The sequence below is a fragment of the Rana temporaria genome, chromosome 7, assembly GCF_905171775.1.
Source record: "Rana temporaria chromosome 7, aRanTem1.1, whole genome shotgun sequence".
In the NCBI taxonomy this organism is placed as follows: domain Eukaryota; kingdom Metazoa; phylum Chordata; class Amphibia; order Anura; family Ranidae; genus Rana; species Rana temporaria.
This window is the reverse complement of record NC_053495.1, coordinates 47,978,488-48,004,787: the sequence shown is the minus strand read 5'-3', so window position 1 is coordinate 48,004,787 and position 26,300 is coordinate 47,978,488. Positions and strand designations below refer to the sequence as shown.

Here is a 26,300-nt window from a genome sequence, read left to right as displayed (position 1 = left end):
TTCATTCTTTATATTACAGATCTGTGAACTGCTGGATGGATAATAAATTGCGGCCTCATGTTTTATAAAGTAAATCATTTTTTCTTTTTCATTGCGGAGAGTTTATCTGGGTTAGTGAGTGAATTATCAGGTCACTACAGAGGCAGAAGAATAAAAAGGTTTCACAAATAAAACAGTAGTCCCTATAGACCTCGCTGCGACTAATTTATGATCACTAAACCAGAGCCAGCGAATAAAATATTCTGAGCTATGGTCTTTCAGCTGAGTTTAAAAAAAAAAAAAACACAAAAAAAAAAAACACTTACTTGCTTACAGACCGAAAGATCTTCCAGGCCATTTTTTGTGATACAGCACTGCGTCGCTTTAACTAACAATTGCGTGGTCATGTGGTGCTGTACCCAAACAAAATGTACGTTCCTTTTTCCCCACAAATAGAGCGTTCTTTTGGTGGTATTTGATCACCTCTGTGGTTTTTATTTGTTGCGCTATGAACAAAAAAAGAGCGAAAATTTTGAAAAAAAAAACTATAGGGTAGATTCATAAAGACTTACGACGGGCGTATCAGTAGATACGCCGTCGTAAGTCCGAATCCGCGCCGTCGCAACTTTAAGCGTATGCTCAAACTGAGATACGCTTAAATGTTGCTAAGATACGGCCGGCGTAAGTCTCCTACGCCGTCGTATCTTAACTGCATATTTACGCTGGCCGCTAGGGGCGTGTACGCTGATTTACGCCTAGAATATGTAAATCAGCTATATACGCCTATTCACGAACGTACGCCCGGCCGTCGCAGTAAAGATACGCCGTTTACGTAAGGGGTTTTCAGACGTAAAGATAAACCACCAAAAACATGGCACAGCCAATGTTAAGTATGGACGTCGGAACCGCGTCAAATTTTTTTAATTTCTCCTCGTTTGCGTAACTCGTCCGTGAATGGGGCTGGCCGTAATTTACGTTCACGTCGAAAGCATGACGATTTGCCGACGTCATTTGGAGCATGCGCACTGGGATACGTCCATGGACGACGCATGCGCCATTCGATCGAAACGTCATTTACGCGGGGTCACAGTTAATATACATAAAACACACCCACAGCTTCAAAATTTGAATTGGGCGGGCTTACGCCGGCCCTAATACGCTATGCCTTCGGCGGAAAAATCTTTGAAAATACCATACTCGCCTCTCAAAGTTACGGCGGCGTAGCGTATAGGAGATACGCTACGCCCGCATAAAGGTACTTGAATCTACCCCTATATTTTATACTTATATACCTATATTTTATACTTTTTGCTATAATAAATATCCCAAAAATAAATGAATAAAAAATAAATACCGTATTTATCGGCGTATTACACGCACCCTAACTTTAAGAGGGAAGTTATAGGGAAAAAACTTTCCACAGCCCCCTGCGTATAACGCCAATAAATACAGTAATGTCTTCATCAGTTTAGGCCAATATGTATTCTCCTACAAATTCTTGGTAATAAGCATATATTGGTTGCTTTGCGCAAAATGTATAGTGTCTACAAAATAGGGGATAGATTTATGGCATTTTTTTTTTTTTTTTACTAGTAATGGCGGTGATCTGCATTTTTTTGTTGTTGTTTTTTTTTTTTTAGCAGGACTGCGACATTGTGGCAGACAGATCGGACACTTTTGACACTTTTTTGGGACCATTGACATTAATACAGTGATCAGAGCTATATAAATGCACTGATTACTGTGTGTACGCGCCTGCTATGGCTCTTAAAGGAGCTGACGTTCACCTACGGGGACTTGTAGGAACGAGCCGACCTGCGGCAGTATGACGGCGGCTGTCAAGAAGTGGTTAAAGCCAAACTCTATGCAAACAGCTTAATACATAGATGAAATACAAACATGGGGGCTGTTTTAACTGCCCAAGGATTTGTATTTCTGTCCAGCCAGTTCTGAGATTTACACGGCTCTGTCACACAGCTCAGCAAGGCAGGAGACCTGTTTTTTATATTAAGCAGTACAGTAACACTTATGCCGCGTACACACAACCGTTTTTCGGGGTGTAAAAAACGATGTTTTTAAGGGTCTAGAAAAAAAGACGTTTTTTTTTCAACCCAATCATTAAAACGGCCTTGCCTACACACGATCGTGAAAAAAAAATGCTCTAGCAAAGCGTGGCGGCGTACAACACGTACAACGGCACTATAAAGGGGAAGTTCCATTCAGATGGCGCCACCCTTTGGGCTGCTTTAGCTGATTTAGTGTTAGTAAAAGACAATTTGCGCTTTTCAGTCTGTTACAGTGTGATGAATGTGCTTACTCCATTACGAACGCTAGTTTTACCAGAACGAGCGCTCCAGTCTCATAACTTGCTTCTGAGCATGCGCGTTTTTTTCACATCGTTAAAGCCCACACACGACCATTATTTACGACGTGGACTGCGATTTCATAAATATCGCAGGGACTTCTTTCCTGTGTGTTGTGGGGCACAGCAGCCCATTCAAATGAATGGGCTCTTGTGTCCAGGCAAACTGCACCCTGCACGGCCACTCAAGTGTGAACCTAGCCAGGAAATGTTTTACTGGCGGATCACCAGGTGAAAATAAAAGGGGAAAAAAGCCTAAAACAAATTGCAGTCACCACATCTAGGGTTGTTAAACTGCAATATATTACAATTTTGTTTTGGGTTTTGATACATTTTAAACCTACCTGTCTGCTCTCTCCCCCTATAAGCATGCTCCTTACATTGCATACAACTGATTGGCTTCTCATGCTGCCTCTCCTTTCCATACCCTGAGCTCTGTTGTATAGACTGATCCCAAGTCAAGTCCTATCAAGGTGTAGGAGCTATTTTTTAAATAACTGATGATATGATAGGGAATTAAGACCTTTTAGCATATGTATTTGTTGTTCATAGATCCTTTTGTTTCTGAATAAATCCTTTGAACACAATTTTTGGTTTTCTGATAATGTTCTGTTCTTTATAGGGATTCTTCAGGAGAACAATCAGGTTGAAGTTAATTTATGAACGATGTGAACTCAATTGTCGCATTCACAAAAAAAGTCGCAACAAATGTCAGTACTGCAGGTTTCAGAAATGTCTGGCTGTTGGGATGTCTCATAATGGTGAGTAGAAGAATGTCCAGTATCCACAAAAACGTCATCCAACCAGTGCATTGGAATAAGATATTATCAGCTTCTAGTGACGGCCCACCGATGAGAGCCTATCTCCTACTGGTTGTTGTAGGCTATGGTGTAGCATTCACATCAGTTCTATGCTATAATGTCCTTGTATAGTATAAGAAAAAAAATCCTTATATAATGGCCCTAAGAGCTTGGTCACATGAGCAATTCAGCTGTTGGGGGAGCAACATTTTTCTGACCTGACTAATCAGTAGACATTCCGGGACACTGTATTGTCCTGGAATGAAGGTGCCCGGGATAGACCTGCAAAATGCGGGACTTTCCCGGGCAATACGGGACACATGGTCACCCTATCAGGATCACTTGTGTGACATGGCCCTAAGGCCAGTGTTTATAAGACACAGAGCCATGTGAACTGTATAATAGCATAGCAACCATCACCTGACATCATTGCTATGGGTTGCTGAGCATCATTACTTATTAACATTTGTACTGTCTTATAAATACCTTATTTACAGTGCCAACGGGCGCTCACATCACCTGCTGGCGCTCTCCTTACCTGATCTAAGCACTACAGTGGGAGGGGCTGAGATTCTCCGCTGACGTCAATTTTGTTGCTAGCGGTTTAGACATTAACCACTTCAGCCCCGGACCATTTGGTTGCCAAATGACCGGGCCACTTTTTGCGATTGGGCACTGCGTCGATTTAACTGACAATTGCACGGTCGTGCAATATGGCTCCCAAACAAATTTGACGTCCTTTTTTCCCCACAAATAGAGCTTTCTTTTGGTGGTATTTGATCACCTCTGCGGTTTTTAGTTTTTGCGCTATAAACAAAAATAAAGCGACAATTTAGAAGAAAAAGCAATATTTTGTACTTTTTGCTATAAGAAATATCCTCTATCTTTTAAAAAAAAAGCTATTTTTTTCTCAGTTTAGGCCGATATGTATTTTTCTACATATTTTTGGTAAAAAAAAAAAACTCAGTAAGCGTATATTGATTGGTTTGCGCAAAAGTTATAGCGTGTACAAAATAGGGGATAGTTTTATGGCATTTTTATTATCAATTTTTTTTTTTTTACTAGTAATAGCGGGGATCTGCGTTTTTCTTTTTTTATCGTGACTGCAACTTTATGGCGAACACATTGGACACTTTCGACACATTTTTGGAACCATTGTTATTTTTACAGCGACCAGTGCTATATAAATGCACTGATTTACTGTAAAAATTACACTGGCCGTGAAGGGGTTAACCACTAGGGGGTGGTGAAGGGGTTAAGTGTGTCCTAGGGAGTTATTCTAACTGTTAGGGGGAGGAGCTACCAGTGACACGTCAGCGATCACAGGGAACAGTAGATCCCTGACGTGTCACTAGGCAGAACAGGGGAATGCCTTGTTTACAAAGGCATCCTCCTGTTCTGCCTTTGCCGACCGCAATCGTGGGCCGCCCAGAAACATCGAGTTCCCGGGACCCGCGGGCGCACTGGCGAGGCAGATTTAAAGGGACGTACAGTGACGTCCATTTGCCTGCCCATGCAATTGTGTAGACGTAAATGTGTGTGCGCTGGTCGGCAAGTGGTTAATGGCTGTGTGTTGAGTTATTTTGAGGGGACAGCAAATTGACATTGTTATGCAAGCTGTACACTCACTACTTTACATTGTAGCAAAGTGTCATTTCTTCAGTGTTGTCACTTGAAAAGATTTAATAAAATATTTGCAAAAATGTGAGGGGTGTACTCACTTTTGTGAGATACTGCATGTATAGGCCCATATTGCTCCCAATGTTTCTTTAATTATATTACTGTAAAGTAAACCTGTTGCGTTGCCTACTCTGCAAAATACAGGTTTAGTTAAAAAAAAATATGAAATTTTGTTGCTCTCAGGTAACAGGAGTTTGTAAGCTCCTCATATCTTTGCAGCATTATGTAATGAAGCCTGAACTGCGAATCCAGTAAAGCTGCAGGTATTTTATTTTTACATAAATCGTCACCTGAAGCTGTTATGGCGGGCGTCTCTGGGAATTTTCTTCTTCGTGACTTTCAGGACTTTTTAAAAAGTATTGGTTCCTCGTGCAGCGCAGGTGGCGTGACAGAGATTGTTTAGTGTAAAAGCGGCCCATTAAGAAAGCATGAACACCAGAAAGGCCTGCTCAGGAAGGAGGAGTCCTGCTGGAATTACCTCATTCCTTTACCTCATTACTCCACATTGACATGAAGCCAAACAGGCCCAGCAGGTTGAGTGGACAGTGCTTTTAAAACATCAGGTGAAAAATAAAGCAAATACCTTCAGGGCCCAACAAGGTCATATTAATACAAACCTTTTAGCATTTTACAGCTTTAAATATGAGGGAAAAAACCTTTTCCTTTTTAAGGCCTTTTTCATCCCTTGTGCATGTGGTTAACTTTTGTTTATGCAAGTATGTGCTTCGGTTTGTTCAGATATTGTGCAAAGTTAGAGAGGCAGAATAAAAATACGTTTTTCTTGATGTAGGTGCAGGTGCTGACAAAAGTACATTGTACATTTACCATTACTTTCAAGGCCCTTTCACATTGATGTGTTTTGCTGCATTTTTACGTTACTAAAAACACAAGAGAAATGTTTCCCTTTAAATCCTCTGGGTTTGTGCTGAGGGTGTGGTGCGTTTTGAAAAGTCCCGCTTGCTGCATCTTTGGTGCGTTTTTTAAAACCTCACCAAAAATTCAGTTCCTCATTCAAATGGAATCAAAAACGTATTCTCATTTTTGTTGTGTTTTTTGACTCATATGCCGCTATTTCACAGGTGCATGCTGGGAGTCAGGTAACCAGAAAACACACCACCAATTATTAAAGAAATAAAAATAAAAAACTCAAATGCATTAAAGGTGCATTTTTTCAACAGAGTAGTAAGTCGCACATGATTAATTTTTTTTTCATTCAACCAGTGGGTTGAATGAAAAAAAAAAAAAAAAAAATTGATTCTCCCATCCACACATGAATACCCCATACACACTAATAGATTTTCTGCAGATTTTTTACTTCAGATTTACCAAAACCACATAGTGCAAGGGCCTTCCTGGTTGCATACAAATTGAAACACTTAAAGGGGTTGTAAAGGTACAATTTCTTTTTTTTCTTAAATAGCTTCCTTTACCTTAGGGCCCTTTCACACTGGGGCATTTTTCAAGCGCTTTAGCGTTAAAAAAAGCGCCTGTAAAACGCCTGAAAGAAGCTGTATCTGCAATCCCAATGTGAAAGCTCGAGTGCTTTCACACTAAAGCGCCTGAAAAACACCCCAGTGTGAAAGTGGTCTTAGCGTTAAAAAAAAGCGCCTGAAAGAAGCTGCATCTGCAATCCCAATGTGAAAGCCTGAGTGCTTTCACACTGAGGCGCTGAGCTGGCAGGGCGTCAAAAAAAGTCCTGCATGCAGCTTCTTTGCAGCACTTTAGGAGCGGTTAATACACCGCTCCTAAAGCCCCCTTCCCATTGAGGAAGCTTTTTTAACGCCAAAGCGCCTGAAAAGCGCCTCAGTGTGAAAGGGGTCTTAGCAGCGCTTTACCAGCGTTTTTCGGGCGCTGGCAGTGTGAAAGGCCTCTGAAAGCACTTGTGCTTTCACATTGGGATTGCAGATGAGGCTTCTTTCAGGCGCTTTACAGGCTTTTTTTAAACGCCAAAGCGCCTAAAAAACGCCCGAAAAACGCCCCAGTGTGAAAGGGGTCTAAGTGCAGTCCTCCTTCACTTACCTCATCCTTCCATTTTGCTTTTAAATGTCCTTATTTCTTCTGAGAAATCCTCACTTTCTGTTCTTCTGTCTGTAACTCCACACAGTAATGCGAGGCTTTCTCCCTGGTGTGGAGTGTCGTGTTCGCCCCCTCCCTTGAGGGGGGAGGGGGCGAGCAGGAGAGTCAGGACGCCCACTAACACACAGCTCCTTTCTCTATCTGCAACGTAGAGAGCGTCCTGACTCTCCTGCTCGCCCCCTCAAGGCTGGTTGTACATAAATTGAACGATAGATCAACTTGTGTACAACCAGCTAGCCCATACATGAATCGAAATTCGGCTGGTGCCTGCTGAACCGCCCACATTTCGATCAATATCTGAGTTAGGACCCTTTCACACTAGCGGACCGATCAGGTCCATTTTTTGAGACAAACCTTTCAGTCTCCTCTATAGAGCGCCAACTGTCAGCAGATATGTGTCAGTTTACACCCACCTATACCCGATCTGCTAAAAACTGATGTACGGTGATCCATTACTCATCCATCTGGTGGATCGGATCGGTTGGCGGTTGGGTGTAAATTGCCAGAAGGTCATCTGACTGCCCATAGAGGAGAGCGGGCTGTGTCTGTCTGCTCTGCATAAGTGGAGCAAACACGGACCAGCCATTTGTCTGCTCAGCAGGGATCAGCGGACAGATGGACTCCAATGGGGCCTGCCCCGTGTGGAAGGAACCCCATGGGTTTTTATGGGGTAGTAACAATTTTTATCAATACCCGATCCCACTTCCGCAATCCTCGGCTAGGCGGGAAGGACGTCTCTCTCCTACCACAGTCTCCTGAGACATGTCACATGTCCTAGGAGGCTGCTGGACCATTCACAAAGCACTGTGCTCGGAAAGCCACAGCCAGCTTCCATATCCAAGATGGCCGTGCTGGCAACCTGCCAGAACTATCTGGGCCCCAGGCACACATAAATACCTGATTTTTGGAAGTCAGCAACTGCAGTATTTTTAGCCGCTGACTTAAAAAAAAAACAGCTGAAGTTCCTGTTAACCTGCCTAAAGTGGAGCGTAAATGTCTGCATGAATAAATTCCGACATTTCAGAATACTCACTCAGCAATAGTTGGCTGCAGGCAGATCGAAGCCTTTCCTCTTCCCTCCCAGAGTGATCAGACTCCAGCAATGTAAGGGCCTATTCACATCATTTGCAATGCGCTGTGCTACGCTGCCTTGCCCCCCAGTACAGTCCCAATGCAAAGACAAGGCAGTTTGCCTTGTTTCTTACAGTGTCAGTTCACACTTCATCACTGCTGTGGTGTTCGCAAAAAAAAAATAGTGCTGCATGTGGTACATTTTTTCAGCACAGCGGTTTGTGATGCAATTCACTGCACAACAATGCCGCTGTGAAATGTCACATTTCATTAAAGTTTTGACAAGAAGAAACAATGTAAACAGTTTGCTGCACCAGGACACTTGGATCCTCTGAAAAGCACCTCTCATGCCGCCCCAGTGTGAAAGCCTGAGTTCCTTCAGACCCAGGCGGTGCGCTTGCAGGACAGAAAAAAAAGTCCTGCAAGCAGCATCTTTGGGGCGGTGTGGGAGCCGTGTATACATGGCTCCTCCACCGCCCCTGCCCATTGAAATGAATGGGAGTGCTGCAGAAGCTATTAGCCCTTTTCTCGGGCGCCAACGGGGGTAAAAGCCTTGCTATAAAAAGCGACGTTAAAACTAACAGTGCTTTACCGCCCGCACCCCCCTAGCGTAAAAGAGGTCTTAAGCCTCGTACACACGATCAGTCCATCCGATGAGAACGGACCGATGGACCGTTTTCATCGGTTAACTGATAAAGCTGACTGATGGTCCGTTGCGCCTACACACCATTGGTTAAAAAAACGATTGTGTCAGAACGCGGTGACGTAAAACACAACGACGTGCTGAAAAAAACGAGGTTCAATGCTTCCAAGCATGTGTCGACTTGATTCTGAGCATGCGTGGATTTTTAACCGATAGTTGTGCCTACTAACGATCGGTTTTTCCCATCGTTTAGGAATCCATAGTTTAAATTTAAAGCAAGTTGGCTTTTATTTTAACCGATGGTTAAATAACCTATGGGGCCCACACACGATCGGTTTTGACCGATGAAAATGGTCCATCAGACCGTTGTCCTCTGGTTAGCCTATCGTGTGTACGAGGCCTTACTGTAACTTTTGCCCCTATGTAACATCTGAACCTCTACTTTGTTGTGGTCATATGCAATGCTCTATGGCACAGGTGTCAAACACAAGGCCCGCAGGCCGAATCTGGCCCTCCAGGCCATTTCATGTGGCCCTCGCACCTCTCCTGCGGCTGCAGGAGAGCTCCAGCCCTCCTCTGGCCCTACTCCAGACCCTTACTTTCTGCTTTCAAGCAATGCATTCAGCTTCTTCCCAGCAGCAGCATAAGGCAAGAGGGTGCGCTCTGATGTAAGGGAGAGTGGGGGACTGAACTTCTGATGGTGGGGTGGCTCTTGACATCTAATGTAAAGAGGAGGGGATGGGCTGGACATCTAATTTTACAGATACAACCGGCCCTTTTGAGGGCAATCATAATGCTGAAGCGGCCCAATGAAATTGAGTTTGACACCCCTGCTCTATGGCTATGCACACTACAAATCCCATAGTCCATAGTCCCTTGGCTCCAAGAGAAGGTGGCAAGATTCCTTCATACAGTGGGACCATGGAGAAGGAACGCGTCGTAGCCACCTTTTAACAGAAAGTTGGATCACAGCAAAAAAAAGGATTTTGATTTGCAGGAGGCTGAGAGCAATAGAAACTGACTTTTTGAGTTAGAGAATTAAGATCACCTTTGGGAACATGATACATGTTTTACCAGTTTTTAGCTGGAATATGTAACATGTTCCCACTGCTGCAGCTGCTCCCTGATTCCCCCCCCCCCACGTGACAGCAGCATACCTCCCAACTTTTCAACTTGAGCGGGGGGGGGGGGGTTCCGCGGATCAAAGTTGTTGAGCACGGGGGGGGGGGGGGGGAATTCCGTGGATCAGGGTTGTTGAGGGGGGGGGGGGGTCTATCGCAATCGTGGGACCGCAGGATTTACCACGAATCGCGGGACCGCTGGATTTACCGCGAATCGCGGTAATCGCTGGGGGTGGGTGGGTGTGCCGCGGAATCGGTACTCTATCACTGATCGCGGGACCACGGGATTTACCGCGAATCGCGGGACAGTCCCGCAAAATCCGGGATGGTTGGGAGGTATGCAGCAGTACGGGGAGAAGTTCCCTGCACTAGCTGTCACTTTTTGAAATTGGCGCGGTCATGTAGGGCTCCACCCACACAGCCAAGTCATTCATAAACACAGCTCTGTGTGTGAATGAACTACAAGCCCCAACATCTAGTTTTTAATGAACTACCATGGCCCTGGGGAGCGCACACAGATACGACAGATCTGCTGATTGACAATGCAATGCTTTACATTCTACAAAAAAAGGATAAATGCACATTTTTTTACCTACAAAAAAAAATTGTGTGTGTGTATATATATATATATATTATAAAAAAATAATAATAATTGAAACCAGAGTTTAGTGTCACTTTAACTGGTGAACTTCATAAGGGGATCCACAGGACATTTTTCGATGTTCCTGGAGATTAGCTTTATTTTTTAAGATGGTGTCCTGTGTTGGATGTACAAACACTCATTGGCTGAGGGCATGTGCAATAATCTCTAAAGTTTAACTAAAGGCAAATTTTTTTTTTTTTAGTTTAGTTCTAGTGGAAAGGGATTAGAACATCTGTCAGTTTTTATTTCAGCCTGTGTCCCTGATATGGAGATTCACCCTCCCAATTTGTCCTTTTTACCATTATCATCGAAAGTGAAAATAAAATCAGAACACTAATAGTAGGGAAATCTTCCAATGGGGACACTAGTTCTGGTGACATCCCAGGATTCCCTCACTTTAGAGGGATTTCCTCTCACTTCCTGTTTTGGCTATGGGACAGGAAGTGAAGGGAAATCTCCCCAATGGGACACATGGCAAAAAAAGTTATGAGAATTATAACCCCCCTTACTCAATACAAAATGAAAAATAAATGTTTTAACTTTAGTTACACTTCAAGCTTTGATGCCCTGTGATCGATGACCTTTCATGGCAATTCTACACAGTTTATTGGTAATTTCTAAAAGAAAACTCGGCAAACTGTTGTGTTATTCTTTTCAGTTGTCTGGACAGTGATTGTCATTCCTGTACAGTAAACACTCAGGGCTTTAATCACAAAAGGAAAGCTTGCTGGGCATGAAGCAATCTGCAGCCCTTCATTAGTCAATCTGGAGCTGTTTGACTGTGTGTTAGAAACCCGGAAAGAAAAGACTTGCATCACAATAGTCGCGTGTTACTGTAACCGGCATTTTACATAAGGTGACTGAATAATAGTACTGAAGCCAGAAGCTAATATTAAAGAGTATGTAAACCCAACATTTTATTTTCCCGATATGTGCCTGGTGTACCATGTACTTGTATGATAAAGTATCCTGTTCTCTTTGTATTGTTTCCTTTGTGTGAAATCCCTGGTGTTCCTGTCAGTCCCCCTGCTTTCCTATTAATAACAATCACTTAGAGCAGGGGTCTCCAAACAAAGGGCCAGTCTACTGTCCTTCAGACTTTAGGAGGGCCAGATTGTGGCCAGCAGGGGTAAAAAATGTGCCGAGCCCAGCATCAGCGAGAATATAAATATGGCATTATTGGTATTAGTAGGAAGAATAGTATCCCATCGTTGGTATCAGTGGAAAACATAGGGCACCATTGTTGGTGTCAGTGGGAGGAATAATGCCCCAAGGGCCGGATAAAGGCTTGCAAAGGGCCACATCTGGCCCTCGGGCCGCAGTTAGGAGACCCCTGCAGTAGATCAACGTCTGTACAACCATCCTTTACGGGCTTCTTCACTTTCTCTCACTCTCCAAATGGAAAACAAATATAAAAGTGTAGCACTACCCCCGGAGAAGCTGCTGAATATTTCGGGCGGCATGTTACCTCTATTTTCTCGCCATCCAGGGTAGTAGAAGAGAGTTGAAAAAGTTCAATGTCCACACTTTACACTTCTTTTTCTAATATTTATTTGCAGAACTTGGAAAGAAAGAATAAGCGGTTGAAGGGGTGGAAGGGTAAACAGGTAGATAGGTTCAGGTGCATAATCACAAATAGGAAACAGTCCTGCTTCCAGCAAACAGTTCTCGTCGCCACTCTAACCAGAGTGGGTATTGCTCCCCCGGATAGGTCCCTCTCACTGGCCTAGCAGCCGGAATGGCGCATGGAATACAGTACAGTCTCTGCCACAGACCTTCCCTTATGAGGAGACACTTTCGGTCCAGAATCCCCTGACACAGGATTCAGCACCCGGAACTCTCCAGTCTAACTTCTATAGAACTCAGACATGACAGGCGATCACCATCAAGCCTCTCAGTGTATGGTGCATCCTTCGATGAAGTTTCCAGACCTTCTCCCAAGGTACCAGCCTCTTGCATGGTCCTCTCCAGGATAGGTCCTCCCCTGGCTTCCTTCATCAAGTGGCTTCCTCCCGCAGGACAGACAGCACAGGATCACCTTGAACACGCAGGCCCCACTTGGATAAACCCCAACCCCGGACCAATGTGGTCCCGGAGCCAGGATTCAGGAGCATGCACCCCCGGCCAGGTGGGCCACCGGGTGGTGGGACGACAGACCGACGACCCCGGTCAAATGGCGTCTGTCCCTTAAGTACCCCTCTCCAGCATGCACAGCGGGTTGATCACCCCCACCGATTGGCTGCCAAGGGGGACACCCAATACACCCTGACTCTGCTGCTGCCCCCCTTGGTCTGGGATGGTAATAACACCCCTAGGCGAACAATGGTGGTTACTCCCAGCACAGCCATGGCTGGAACAGAGGCGAAATTGCCCATAATTACACAATTAACAACTCGGACCCCCTCTAAATTTAAAGCAGCGCCTGCCTAACAGGAATAGACCACTACAGAAGTATGGGAGAATGCTATTGAAAACCTCTCTTTAGGATTCTAGCAGTTCCCTAGCTGTAATTTTAATCTATGGACTTCAGTAATTTTGTAAGTCACAGACTTGGAACAATTATTTTGATAAGAAGTTGTGACTTCATTTTTACCTTCCTGATCTGCATGGTAATAGTGCTGGAGCCAGAAAGCAAGGCGCATTATCAGGAGTTCAGCCATTTTTATTTCAGTAAATGTTTCCTCCAACATCTGATGAGATAAGTTATCAACTACTCAGGAAGTGTATTGTTTTCAATGGGTCAACCTACTCCGAGGGGTTGACTGACTGCTGGGATTAAGAATATAGCAAAACGAAAGTTAACCTTAGTTTAGTGAATAAAGTGAAGCTGTGTCCACTTTGAGTATCCAATCACATGCGGGAAACCATACTTACTGTTTAATGGGAACCTATACTTAGGTTATAGACACTCAAACATTTATATAGTCTTGGGAGGCAGTAACCAATCCCTCACTGACCTATATAGCTGCATGCCTTGTGGAGCAATTCATTCTTACATTTCAGAGCAGAAGCACTAAATTTGTTCAGATGGTTCTCCCGGAAGCGGCTTGGCTCCCACTCAGGCAGTGACTCCTAGTCTTCCAGCCTTCTAATATCTCATGTAAATACAGAAGAAGTGCTATGGGAGGAGACAGCAAGGGGAGCGGTGCTGCTGACAGATGAAATGGAATGAGATCAGTGCTTTTGCTGTGAAATTTGAGCGTTTGTCCTTGCAGCTAGAGATGTCAGTAAGGGCTTGGTTAAAGCTCATTGTGTTAGTCTCTGAAAAGTTACCTGTGGTGGATTACTTTTCAGTGGCACAGGAATTGTGTGATGACAGGCTGTTGTCGGAAAATCTGTCCGTTTGTATGCTCCATCGGACAATTGTTGTTGGATTTTCCGTGAAAAAAATGTTGAATAGCATGCTTTAAAATTGTCTGCCAACAATTGTGTGTTGTCGGATTTACCAATCGTGTGTGCACAAGTCCATCGGACAAAACTCCAAAGTACAAACACGCATGCTCAGAAGCAATGCTCACCATAACACAACATTAGCAGAAGTTGCCCAAAGGGTGGCGCTAAAGAGCTGAAAAAACACGTAGTTTTGTGTTTGTTGGTCGACAATTCTTTGCTGTTTGTATGCAATAAAAGTTCATGGTCAACGTCCTTCGGACAAAAGTCCTACGCTTTGTCTGATGAAAATCTGATCGTGTGTATGAGACTTAAGAGAGGAAATGACTATGGGCCGGATTCAGAAGGAAATGCCTATCTTTAGGCGGGCGTAGCGTATCTCAGATACACTACGCCGACATAACTTAGAGCGGCAGGTCCCATATTCACAAAGAACTTGCGCTCTAAGTTACGGCGGCGTAGTGTAAATGGGCCGGAGTAAGCCCGCCTAATTCAAACTAGGCTGGTAGTGGGCGTGTTGTATGTTAATGACTCGTGACCCCGCGTAATTGACGCTCCTAACGAACGGCGCATGCCTTGTCCGTGAAAGTATCCCAGTGCGCATGCTCCAAATTACACCGCAAACAGTCAATACTTTAGACGTGAACGTAACTTACGCACAGCCCTATTCGCGTACTACTTACGCAAACGACGTAAACGACGTAAAATTTAGCAGGGGTAACTTTACGCCGAAAAAAGCTATACGTAAACCAATGCGCCGGGCGCACGTACGTTTCTGAATCGGGGTATCTAGCTCATTTGTATATTCTATGCGTAAATCTACGGACGCGCCCCTAGCCCCCAGCGTAAATATGCACACCAAGATACGACGGCGTAGGAGACTTACGCCGCTCGTATCTAGGCAACAGTGAGGCGTATCTGATTCTATGAATCAGGCGCAGAGATGCGACGCCTCACACTCAGAGTTGCGACAACGTATCTGGAGATACGCCGTCGTAACTCCTTTGTGAATCTGGGCCTATATCTTTAGCCTGACCACTCGTTCATTGAACTCCAATAAAAAATAAATAAAATATTTGCAATTATCTATGGTTACAGGTACAGAAAACATATTTACCTTTCTATTCTCATGTTTGATCAAAAAATTCCCAGATGTAATGACACAAATAGTAGATAAAATACTATCGACGTGTGTCCTGCTGTCTGCAGAGACCCAATACACCCTCATTTCTAAAGAACATTCTTTTCATGACATTTTAGCCAGGTGTAATTTAAAAAATATATATATATCAGGGCTCAAGTCCTGCGGGAACGTGTGGGAACGGAGTTCCTGCACTTTTTTCACAGCAGGAACGCAGTTCCCTTTGCAGGACTAGAGCAGCCGAGCCGCCCAAGCCAATCCTTCACTAAGCGGCGATGCCCAGCTCGAGTCACTGTCAGGGGCAGGCGAACCTTAGTAATCCTTTATGTTACTGGCCGCTTCCTTTATATGGATTCATCGGGTAGTGTGCGGGTATTCTGTCACTTCCTCGATGCCGCAATGTCTCCCGGGAGCTTTTGTCATTGTTCCCAGGAGACATTGCGGAGGTCTGCCGCGAGTTATCGTGGGATTTAAAAAGAAGTTCTTTTAAAATCTTGTGATAACTCGCGGCAGACATGCGGTTTAGTAATTATGCATATGAGCGTATCATTTTTTATTTTTTTTGGTGGGGGAGTGGATCTTGGGTGGGAGTTCCCATACTTTTTTCCCCAGGACTTGACCCCTGATATATATACTGCAGTAACTGATGAAATAATAATTTTTGAATTGTTTGGATTTGCAGCTTGCTTTCATCGATTGCATTTATCTCTTATTTTTTATTTTCTGTAAAACTTTTTTATTTGTACTCGAAGTTTAATTTAAAAAAAAAATCAATACCTTGCCAATTTCTTAGATAAGAACTTGCACAATATGGTGAGGGAATGCAGATTGATTTTTCTTTTCGAGTTAACGAAATAGGTGTGGACACTTAAGAAACAATATTTCAAGCACTGATATTGCTTGTTTGCTTTTGCTGCTCATTTAACCGATGAAATCACCAGATGGCTAATCGCTGTGACCAATTCATAAAGAGCGTGCTGATAATTTAGCACTAATTTGCTATTAATGTGTTTCCTTAACCAGGGGCGGACTGACATATAGGAGATTATGGGGCCCCCGGGCAATAGGAGATTATGGGGCCCCCAGGCAATAGATTATGGGGCCACACATTATACACACACGCACATACAGTATACATACACAGTGTAGCGCTACCCCTGAAGGAGCCGCTGATTGTTGTCGGGATCGGCGTATTAAGTTACCTCAGTGTTGTCTAGGGGTGTATTTGATGAGTAGAATAGTGAGCGAATGTCCAGTCAATGAATAAAGTTTTTCAAATGCTTTATTTCCAGGCCCAACACGGCCAACATCAACATCAAACAGGGAGAAAAGGTTGATGAAGCAAGATAGAGAACTTTGCAGTATCAGGCCTGGATAGGAACCGAGCAATCCTGCTCTCAGTAGTATCAATTGCAGTTTGTCGCCACTCTAGCCAGAGTGGGTGAAGTGCCCCCGGACAGACTCCTACTATGAGTCTGGCAGCCGAAGTGTCACTTTAGGTTTTCTGGGAGGAACGGGCCTCTGCCACAGGCCAATTACTTAGTGAACGTAATGCAAGGCTCACGGGCGCCGCCCGGCCCCCTAATCTACATGTAGGGCGCCGGACATATGGCTTCAAATGTTTTTTTTTTTTTTTAAAGCATGTGATTGGAGCCAGAGGCTCAAATAGGCTTCAACAAAGGGAGGCTTGGGGCGCAGAGCACAACCAGTTGTGTGTTGTGCGTGCCTTCCTAATTCTCCTCCCAGCCAATCAGGAAGCGGGTCCTGAGACACATCACCCAATTGGCCAAAAGGAGAAGTGATTCTATTGGCTGCCTAGGAAGAGGAGGGAGGAGACGCACGGTGAAACCTGCTGCAGAGGAGAAGCTTCCACCCGTCGCCCAAAGAAATGCTGCCCACAACCTAGGATGGGGTAAGTGTGGGGCTGGTGACCGACTGACCAACCAGTATGGGGGAAAATAACATGCTTTTCTGGGTGGAAACATCTTTCCTCCACTGTATCTATGGAGGGAGCCGTGATTTTTCCCCTAGGCTGCTCTCCTGATGTGAACTACAAAACAGTCTATCTCTTAATTTCAAATATGACAGCTGCTGAGGGGAAGAAGGACCCCCAGATGCTGTCAAAGGGGATCCATTTTGGGGCTGGTGGGGGGTCCACTTGGAGTCATGTTACACCCTAAATTTGGCTGTAACATGTTCTTAAAGTTGAAGTTAGACACTCTTTAGGATTCCGACAATCCTCCACAGAGTAACTGTCGGTGGGGATAACAAATTAATGTACCTGTGTGGAAGTACACTGAGGGCGGAGTAACCTCCTTCCTGACACTGCAGCTGTCACACAGACAGGACAACAGCAAAGGATTTTTTAAGCTGTGTGAAACTTGATGGGGATTCATAAACAATAGTTTCCGTCAGGTCTGCTCCCCTTATGAGATGATGACAGCAGGCAGTGGGTAGATCCATAACTAATAGACAACCTGCTATTGGCTATAGAATCCTAACAATGCCTGCTGTCAATCACAAGGAGAGAGTGAACCTGATGGGGAACTTGTGTCTCAGCTTCCCCATCAGGCACTGCCCACTGTCACCATCACTGGTTGGTTGGCATGTCGGTTGTGAAGCCGTAACAACTAGTGATAGGTGGAAAGGGAAGGATTCGGCGACAGCAGATGTGCCACCTGCTACACAGTGTACAGAGACGGGCACCCTGCCTGTCCCTCTACGCCAACTTACAGTTGGTGTAATTACCCCTACTTTTGTTATTTATGAAAGGGAAGTCACTATTTTTTTATTTGATGCATTAATTAAAAAATATTAAGAACTACCTGAATCTGCCACATGTGTCGGTAAAGCTAACAAAACAGGTGGCAGACATTTTTTAATTTTGCGCAGGCCATTTTAAAGGGCCATACCCCCAGAAAAGTGATGCTAAGGCTTTATTAAATTCCCCAACGATTTGAAAATTTGCAGCAGCTAGACTGAAGTGGATAGATCCTCTAATTATCTAAATGGGAATTTGTGTATATAAATATTTCAGCCAGCGTTTGCATTAACAAAGGATTTTTCACAAATTCACTTGTTCTAGTAATATATGAGAAGTCTATAGAAGTCTATATTCCAAACAAAACATTACAAACATTCATACTATAATGGCAAAGTCAGTGGAGCTATGTGCTTCAGTGATTAGAAAATGCCAGGGTTCATTGTAGATGATAACAAATATTGCACAGTAATGAAAATGTCATTGAGTTCATTACGACATTAATGATTATTCACCACTAGGGGGCTCACAGTAAATTGTTTGGCAAAATCTCTTAGGAAGTCGGTTCTGGGGTTTTATTTTACGGTTGTCCTGGTGGGTGTTTATTAATATTTGGTTTCAGTTTCAGGAATAATTTACAATATGTGACTTACTTACACTTGTATAAATTGAAAATGCTAGGAAGCATGCGATTCCATGAGAAAAACAATTAGAATTTAGATCTTTTATGGATTTACTTACCAACTAATACATATAAGGGTGATTGTGCTTAACTGAAACAAGTAAAACGTATTCATGTTTTTGTTATTGTGATTAGTAAACATGTGCACTACCAAAAAATTAGTTTAGTTTAGTCTAGTTTAGTTTTAGTTTTCATTCCTTTTTTTTTTGGATCATTCGTTACTTTGGATCATTCGTAACTTCGAATGCATTCGTATTCGTTCTGTTCCATTCATTCAGATGTGGCATTCGTTACTTCGGATAATTCGTAACTTCAAGTGCATGCTTATATGTTCCGTTTATTTAGATGCAGCATTTGTTACTTAGGATATTTCGTCACTTCAGATGCATCAGTATTTGTTACGTTCACTAAGAGTTAATTTAGCCAAATTTTGAAAGGAAATTCCAATAAAAAATGTAAATCTGATTTATCGCAAATTAGCTACTATGGTGCAGAAACCTGAATAGAAGAATTTCAGACTTCAGCTATTTAACCTATAATTTAATAGTTTATAATAATAAATACTAATCATAATAAAAACTATAATAATTGTTATGCTTACTGGGCACATATACCCCCCTCCTGCCCAGGTGAAATTTCAGCTTCCGGCACTGCGTCGCTTTAACTGACAATTGCGCGGTCGTGCGACGTGGCTCCCAAACAAAATTGACGTCCTTTTTTCCCCACAAGTAGAGCTTTCTTTTGGTGGTATTTGATCACCTCTGCGGTTTTTATTTTTTGCGCTATAAACAAAAAAATTTGTACATTTTTTTATGTTTTTTTATATTTTTTACTTATTGCTTTAATAAATAGCCCAATAAAAAAAAAAAAAAAACGTTTTTAACTGTGGGGGAAGGGTACTGACTGGGGGAGGTGACCGATCTGTGTCCCTATGTACAAGGGACACAGATCGGTCCCCTCTCTCCCTGACAGGACGTGGATCTGTGTGTTTACACACACAGATCCACGTCCTTGTCTCTGTAACCGGATATTAAGATCCACACTGCGGCCGTATAAAGTCGTACGGCCGTCAGGAAGTAGTTAATTATAATAGAAAATGTTTGGCTTTTCGTTCTTTCATATTTTCTTTTTTTCTGATAATTCGTTTTCATATGCATTCATCAAAAGAGTCTGCCAAAAATTCGTAACAAATCAAATTGCACATGTCTAATTAGTAACACTAGATCAGATTTACTGTAATGATGGCCTTTCTTAAAGCTACAATCATGGTTCGTGGTTGAGCTGCAATTTTACTGCAAAGGCAGCTGGATGGGGGCATACACATGCCAGAGCTGCAGTGCTTTGCGCTGAAGCAAAAATGATCCCCCCCATCCCATTAAGCAAGAACTACCACCAAATATTTTTTTTTTAAGTGAATGATGCTACATGGCAACCAAAAGCCAAACTCTAGGCTTGCAGTTGTGTGGTAAAATCCCATTCTGTTGTCAAAAAACACATTCTGGAGGTGGCAGCATTGCCTCTTAAATGCCTGTTAGCCATGCTTGCTCCACTCTCTGAAAAGTAGTCCACCACCAACCACTGTTCAAAGAACGAGGCAGGTGTTAACAAGCCCTAAATATTTCTGAATTTCTCAAGAAACAACATTTTAAAGGGTTATTCCTCTCAAAACTAAGATATTAGTCTTTTGTAACGGAAGGCTTAATCCACTTGAAAGTCCTGGGGACTGGATAGGTGAAATGTATTCTCTAAAGTCTTAGGTCTGCCCACCTACTATGACAGTTACAGGAGGTGGGACCGACACTGTATGTTGAATCATAAATTAATATTGCATTATAGAGGAAGAAACAGAAATGACCACCAAGAGGTTGGTTGAGGTGATGGATACAGATCTTTAACCTGTGACCAGGAGTCGTTGAATGAGCTCAGTGGCACATGTTTAACAGTAGTCTGTGGCTACCCAACCTGAGAAATACCAATGTACAGTAAAAAAGTAAAAAAGAGACATACAGCCATCTCAAGAGTCCAAAGTCCTTTTAATAACAACACGTGTTTCATGGGCCAATGACCCCCTTTCTGCAGGGCTACAAGAAAAATTGCATGCAAAAATTATTCTAATAAATATGGATAACATTAACTAAAAATGGATATCAGTTATAAGCTTCGTATTGGGTAGTTTACACCCCCTAGTGGGCATTCTGCTAAACCAGTGTTTCTCAATTCCAGTCCTCAAGGCGCCCCAACAGGTCATGTTTTCAGGCTTTCCTTTATTTTGCACAGGTGATTTGATCAGTTTCACTGCCTTAGTAATTACCACAGCCGTTTCATCTGGGGGAAATCCTGAAAACATGACCTGCTGGGGCGCCTTGAGAACAGGAGTTGAGAAACACTGTGCTAAACTACTAACCTTACATACCTGAATGATTCTTTTTTCTTTGACACTTTTTAGTTATTTTCTCCATAATTATTATATTAATATTATTTATTATATTCTGTTTACATTTAAGTTGTAGCCTTGATGAAAGAGGAAAGTTGGCTCCCGAAAATTGTTGACTGTCTTTTTGTTTCCCTTTTTGATACTTGTTTCATCATTAAAGAACTTTGGACTCTTGAAATGACTGTTTAGCTCTTTTTTTTTTTGACTTGTTTACTGTTAAACAGAAATGGTCGGAACATGCAAAGGGTATTAAGAACATACAATACACTCAAGTGGACAGGAAGACAGTTAACAATTATATCAAGAAAAGCTCACTGTTGGAGCATCAAAGGGTTATAGGAAATCTGGGAAGGACCCAGTCTCTATTACCACAATATAACTTTTAAGTGAACTGGCTTTTTAACATACAAGGGAAACCCTTGTCAACTACGGTTCTGGGGAAACCCTAGGGTTCCTCAAGAAGTTGCTAGGGGTCCCTAGAGCAATAAGCAATTACTGCCTCTCAGATAAGTAACCACTTGCAACTAAGATCTTTTTTTTATCTGTAAGACCCCTTTCACACTCGTTTTTACAGCATTTAAGTGTTAAAAATAGCGCTATTGAAACGCTCATAAAACGCTCTCCATGCATCTCAATGGACCCTTTCACACTGAGTGCTGCAAGCAGCATCTTTGGAGCAGCATTTGGGTGCTGAAAAAAACTTTCCAAAAATGCTCCTCTCCATCGTAATTAATTGAAAGCGCTGTAAAAACGCCTTGCCCTTTCACACTGAGGCACTGCAAAAACGCCCTAAAACGTTAGGGTCTTAGCGGTGCTTTACCAGCGTTTTTCGGGCGCTGGCAGTGGGATTGCAGATGAGGCTTCTTTCAGGCGCTTTACAGACTTTTTTTAATGCCAAAGCACCTGAAAAACGCTTGAATAACGCACGAAATACGCCCCAGTGGGAAAGGGGCCTAAGGAGGGATTCTTCCCACTGACCACAACTGTAAAGAGCATTCTTCAATGATCATCACACTAATGTATCATGAGCTGTAGGTATAGTATTAATTAGTAGGGGTTCCGTGAGACCAGAACATTATTTCAAGGGTTCCTCCCATGTTAAAAAAGGCTGTACTAGGGTGTAACCTATTTTAATGTCCAGCAAAACCTGAAAAAGATTGTGTTGTACTCATCATTTAGAATGATCAGAAGGCTGATGGATAGACTATAGAAAACAAATGATTTTGTTTTTCTTGAAGGCCAGGGCAAACAAACGATTTTTTTTTTTTTTGCAATTTTCTGCTAAGTGCCCTTGTTCACGAGACCCATGTAAGAGTCTCCGCTGGCAGCGGTCCTAAGCTTTAGGAAAATAGGCTTGTTTTCCACTGTGGGTATTGCAAAATAAACAACACATGCTCAAATGACCAATAAATCATAAGATACTTCTTGAAATCGCTTTTCCTCAGACTGGCAATTTATGATGTTACCGAGGGTAATGTTTCCTGTTGCCTAACTACAGCAGTGAGCATTGTTCAGATTTATTTTATGTTTATTTTAACTCAAGTAAACCATTTAATTTGATTTTTTTTGTCAATTCTGAATTCTTTTGGTTATTGTGTTATTACAAATCTGTTGGAAAAGTTGGAGTTCCAAAATGCAGCAAAGAGCTATAAGGGAACCTGTTATAAGAAAATATGAAGGCTGTCGTTTCTTTCATTAATTGCCAGTTGCCTGGTTGTCATGCTGATGCTCGTTCTTTAATAATGTAAGTTACTGACTTAAAGTTCAACTCCTCTAAATTTGAAAATTGTCCCTTGCAGTGGGGCTGCTCCCACACTGCAAGGGTTACCTGCTTGTTTAGTCTAGGGGAGAGGAGAAGCACTTTACCTTACTTCTGCTCCACCAATAAATGGTAGTCCCCCATGCTCAGGTGATGGACTTGGCATCATCAAATCAAATGTTGGGTTATGGACCCTGTGTTGATCTTGATGATGACAGGACCTTAGACTGCCAGAGCACGAGGGAGAAGATACTGTGGGGACCAGTCTAGCAGCATGGAGGAGTGGAGGATCAGGTATGTAGGCCTTCTTTTCTTTATGACCTAGACCCAAACGAGGAATTCAAACTTGCAGTGCAGGTGTAGCCCCACTGTAAGGGAAATTTTTACATTTCCCGACGTTGGACTTTAAAACAGGTAGGCAAAGCAGAACGTCTCACTTTTTCTTGACTTTCCTGATCAATTAACTGAAGTTCATTGTTTAAGAAAGTATTAAAACATCAGCATAACTGCCAAGCAGATAGGATTTTCAGTTTGAAAAGAGAGACAATTTGTTTTCTGAAATACACAGAAATTATATATTTGGTTTATTGGACTTAATTTGCAAATATATAGGCACATCCCCTCCATGATATGCTGAAATAATCCAGGTGTAAATAAGAAGGTTTCATTTGAGAATGTACATTTAAATTTACTGTCATGGGAGAGGTTTAGCTTAAAAGTTAAGTTAAGGTGCTTTTTCCATGCATGAGCAAATCACAAGTTCACTTGCGTGTTGCTGAAATGCATACAATGCATTTGCCCTGTGACATGTGTCAATTATTGTGAACAGCATCCCAACGTAAAATATACTAACTGCAGAGCACCACAACACACAAACAAAAAAAAGAAAGAAGAGGATCAGTGTATTTTTTTGTCGAAGTACATTGACAGCCCACACTTAATAGATAGGTTGCCTGCTAATAGGGCATTTGATTGCATCTGAATTGCTTTCCTTTTTAATACAAATCAACATAAATGCAAAAAACAGGGGGGAAGGGGAGGAAAGAGGTTGCGGACAGTTGATGAGGCTGTCCCCCAACACACTCAACCCAAACAAGGGAAGGCTAATAGACTATCTTGGTACTGATAGACACACAGTCAGTTAGATAAAAATCATATTTATTACAAAATAAAATGCATACAAAAAAAGACAATAACAATAAAATGGGTCATTAAACCTCACAGTAGCCAAGGCGCGTAGGTTTGTTCCCAAAAGATATCAAATTAATGGAGTAATCCTCATAGATTAAAGATCCTCCTACTAGTTGCACGGTCTTAATGCCCCTTCCTCAGGAGCAATAATCCATAAAATCAAGTAATTTATTAAGAACAGGGATACAAACATTTAGCAGAGATCACGTTATATGTACAGCAGTAAGGAATTGCTTTCCTACGCACCCAAAGCCAACAAGATCCCAAGCCATCAAAAACCTCTTTCCTCCACCTCCCCTGTTTTTTGTCTCTATAAAATGTGGATGATGGTACGTTTTTACTTTACATTTTTGATACGGTTTATCTGAGGCTATACCCAACATTGTTAACATAAATGCAAAAGTAGCTTAAAGAATCTCAGAAGAAACTTAAAGCAGTTTAGCTATAACCTGGAAACTTAAAAGCAGCCTAAAGCAAGTCAAAAGCATACTGTATTCAACTTGCGTCTGAGTCTGAAACTCTTGTACTTAAGTTCCCTAAGATGTTAAAACATCTTGCTGAAGTTCTTTACAGTCTTCTTTGCCTGTTCACAATTGATCTTGTTACTTTTTTTGTGATAGGCTATATAACATTCCAACCAGCACAAATATCTCAGTCATTTGGTTCCCTTATGGTCTGAGGTTTTAAATGTTTCACAACCTACAATTTTATATATCATATTCTTGTACAAAGTGCTGACTTTTACCTATTATCTGCTGCTTGACGCAATCATAAAAGTTAAAGACAGAATCCATCAAAGTGTGTCTAGCTTGCAGTGCTCATTAAACATGCCTCTTGTTTATGGCATGCAATATTCCCCAAAATGACAAGCCTTCGTATCCACTGGGCCGCATTTACTGCATATTTTATGACAGCTCATTCGTGTTTTATCGCACCATGGCGACTCCTTTTTATAATAATCTCGGCCCCAGTAACACAAAAATTCTGTTTTGCAGCTATCAGGTTTGGACGGATGCCTCAGGCTGAGAAGGAGAAGCTCTTGGCCGAGATTTCCAGTGACATCGACCAGCTGAATCCGGAGTGCGCCGATCAACGGGTTTTGGCCAAGCACTTGTATGACTCATATCTCAAGTCCTTCCCTTTAACAAAAGCCAAGGCAAGGGCCATCTTGACAGGAAGGGCAACGGACAAATCAGTGAGTGGGCGTTATGTGTATAAATCATTAACTGGGATTGCATTTAAAACAATTGTATTTTCTGCTTGCATTATATATAGGTCTATGGAAGGTCAACTTCCTTTTGTAAGTGCTGCAAACATCTTGTCAAATCCAGATTCATAAAGTCATCAGCAAGGGGTGACTATAGAGAGGAAAATGTTATGTAAAAAAAAAGAAAAATAAAAAGTAATAAATTATTGCAATACCTAATAACATCCGGTGTTTAATATTGGCAGCATGCCTAAGTTTACTACAAAAAAAAAGCTGATGTTTGTTTCAGCCAAGCTAATATTCTGACAATTTGAGTGTGTCTGTTGACTGTTATCACAGTCTGTACCTTGTATTATCTGACCGTTTTACATTGGAATAATATTAAAATGAACTAATAGAACTCATCCTGGATCAATAGGGCTTACAGTATACTAGCATTATCTTAATACATAATTAATGTCAGTACAAATAACCTTACTGCCATAAATAGAAAACACTCAAATGTATCTAAAGCCAAAGATTTTTTTAAATAGAGTTATGAATTTTTAGAAACTTGAGGTTCTTCAATGCTGGCTGAAACCCCATTGGACAGATTTGCCCTCCCTTTTTGTCAGGATGTTAATTGTCCCAGGGACAGAAATGAGAAGAAAAAAAAAGGGCTTTTGAGAGATTTCCACGCACTTCCTGTTGCATTTTCAGAACATGAGGTGAGGGGACATCTTATCAATAGGAAACAGCAGCATGTTTGGCTAAAGATATACATTAAAGTACATTTTATTTTAAGATAACTATTAAAATGAACCTTTAAACAAAATATGGGGACGGCCATTTTAGACCTCTTTGGGAAATGGCCAAGTATGAAGATAAGGAGAAAAATCAGAAGTATCTGCATAGTGAGTTAGTGACTCAAGGTATTGAACCAAAAGGTTCTGCCTCACGGCTGTGCTAGTTGACTGGCTGTTATAGTGACATTTAACTTCAGAACTTTGAATCACTGGCCAGTTGTGCAGATTAGGCCTTCTGACTCTTCTTTGCCTTCCGAATTTGCCTGTTTAAATTACCGTATTTATCGGCGTATAACATGCATCGGCGTATAACACGCACCCCAAGTTTAGGAGGGAATTTTAAGGAAAAAAACTTTTAGGAGGGAAGTTTAAGGATAAAAATTTACATTTAAATGCCCATCAATGCAGCCTTATCAGTGTCCATCTGCAGCCTTGTCCCTTGTTGCAGAATGATCAGTGTCCATCTGTCTGCAGCCCTGCCCAGTGTCATTGCAGCCTTGCCCAGTGTCTATGCGGCCTTGCCCAGTGTCCATGCGGCCTTGCCCAGTGTCCATGCAGCCTTGCCCAGTGTACAT

At 42.3% G+C, this 26,300-nt stretch overlaps 1 protein-coding gene across 3 annotated transcripts in view; it reads left to right on the top strand.

Annotated features, from left to right (window-relative positions):
- The window catches only part of PPARG (peroxisome proliferator activated receptor gamma), a 109,127-nt gene that overhangs the window by 71,180 nt on the left and 11,647 nt on the right, over positions 1 to 26,300 (top strand). For all 3 annotated transcript variants that reach the window (XM_040359322.1, XM_040359321.1, XM_040359320.1), the window contains 2 exons: positions 2,964 to 3,102; positions 24,729 to 24,928. In XM_040359322.1, the coding sequence (XP_040215256.1) occupies positions 2,964 to 3,102; positions 24,729 to 24,928 (339 nt within the window). The remainder of the gene's footprint in view (positions 1 to 2,963; positions 3,103 to 24,728; positions 24,929 to 26,300) is intronic.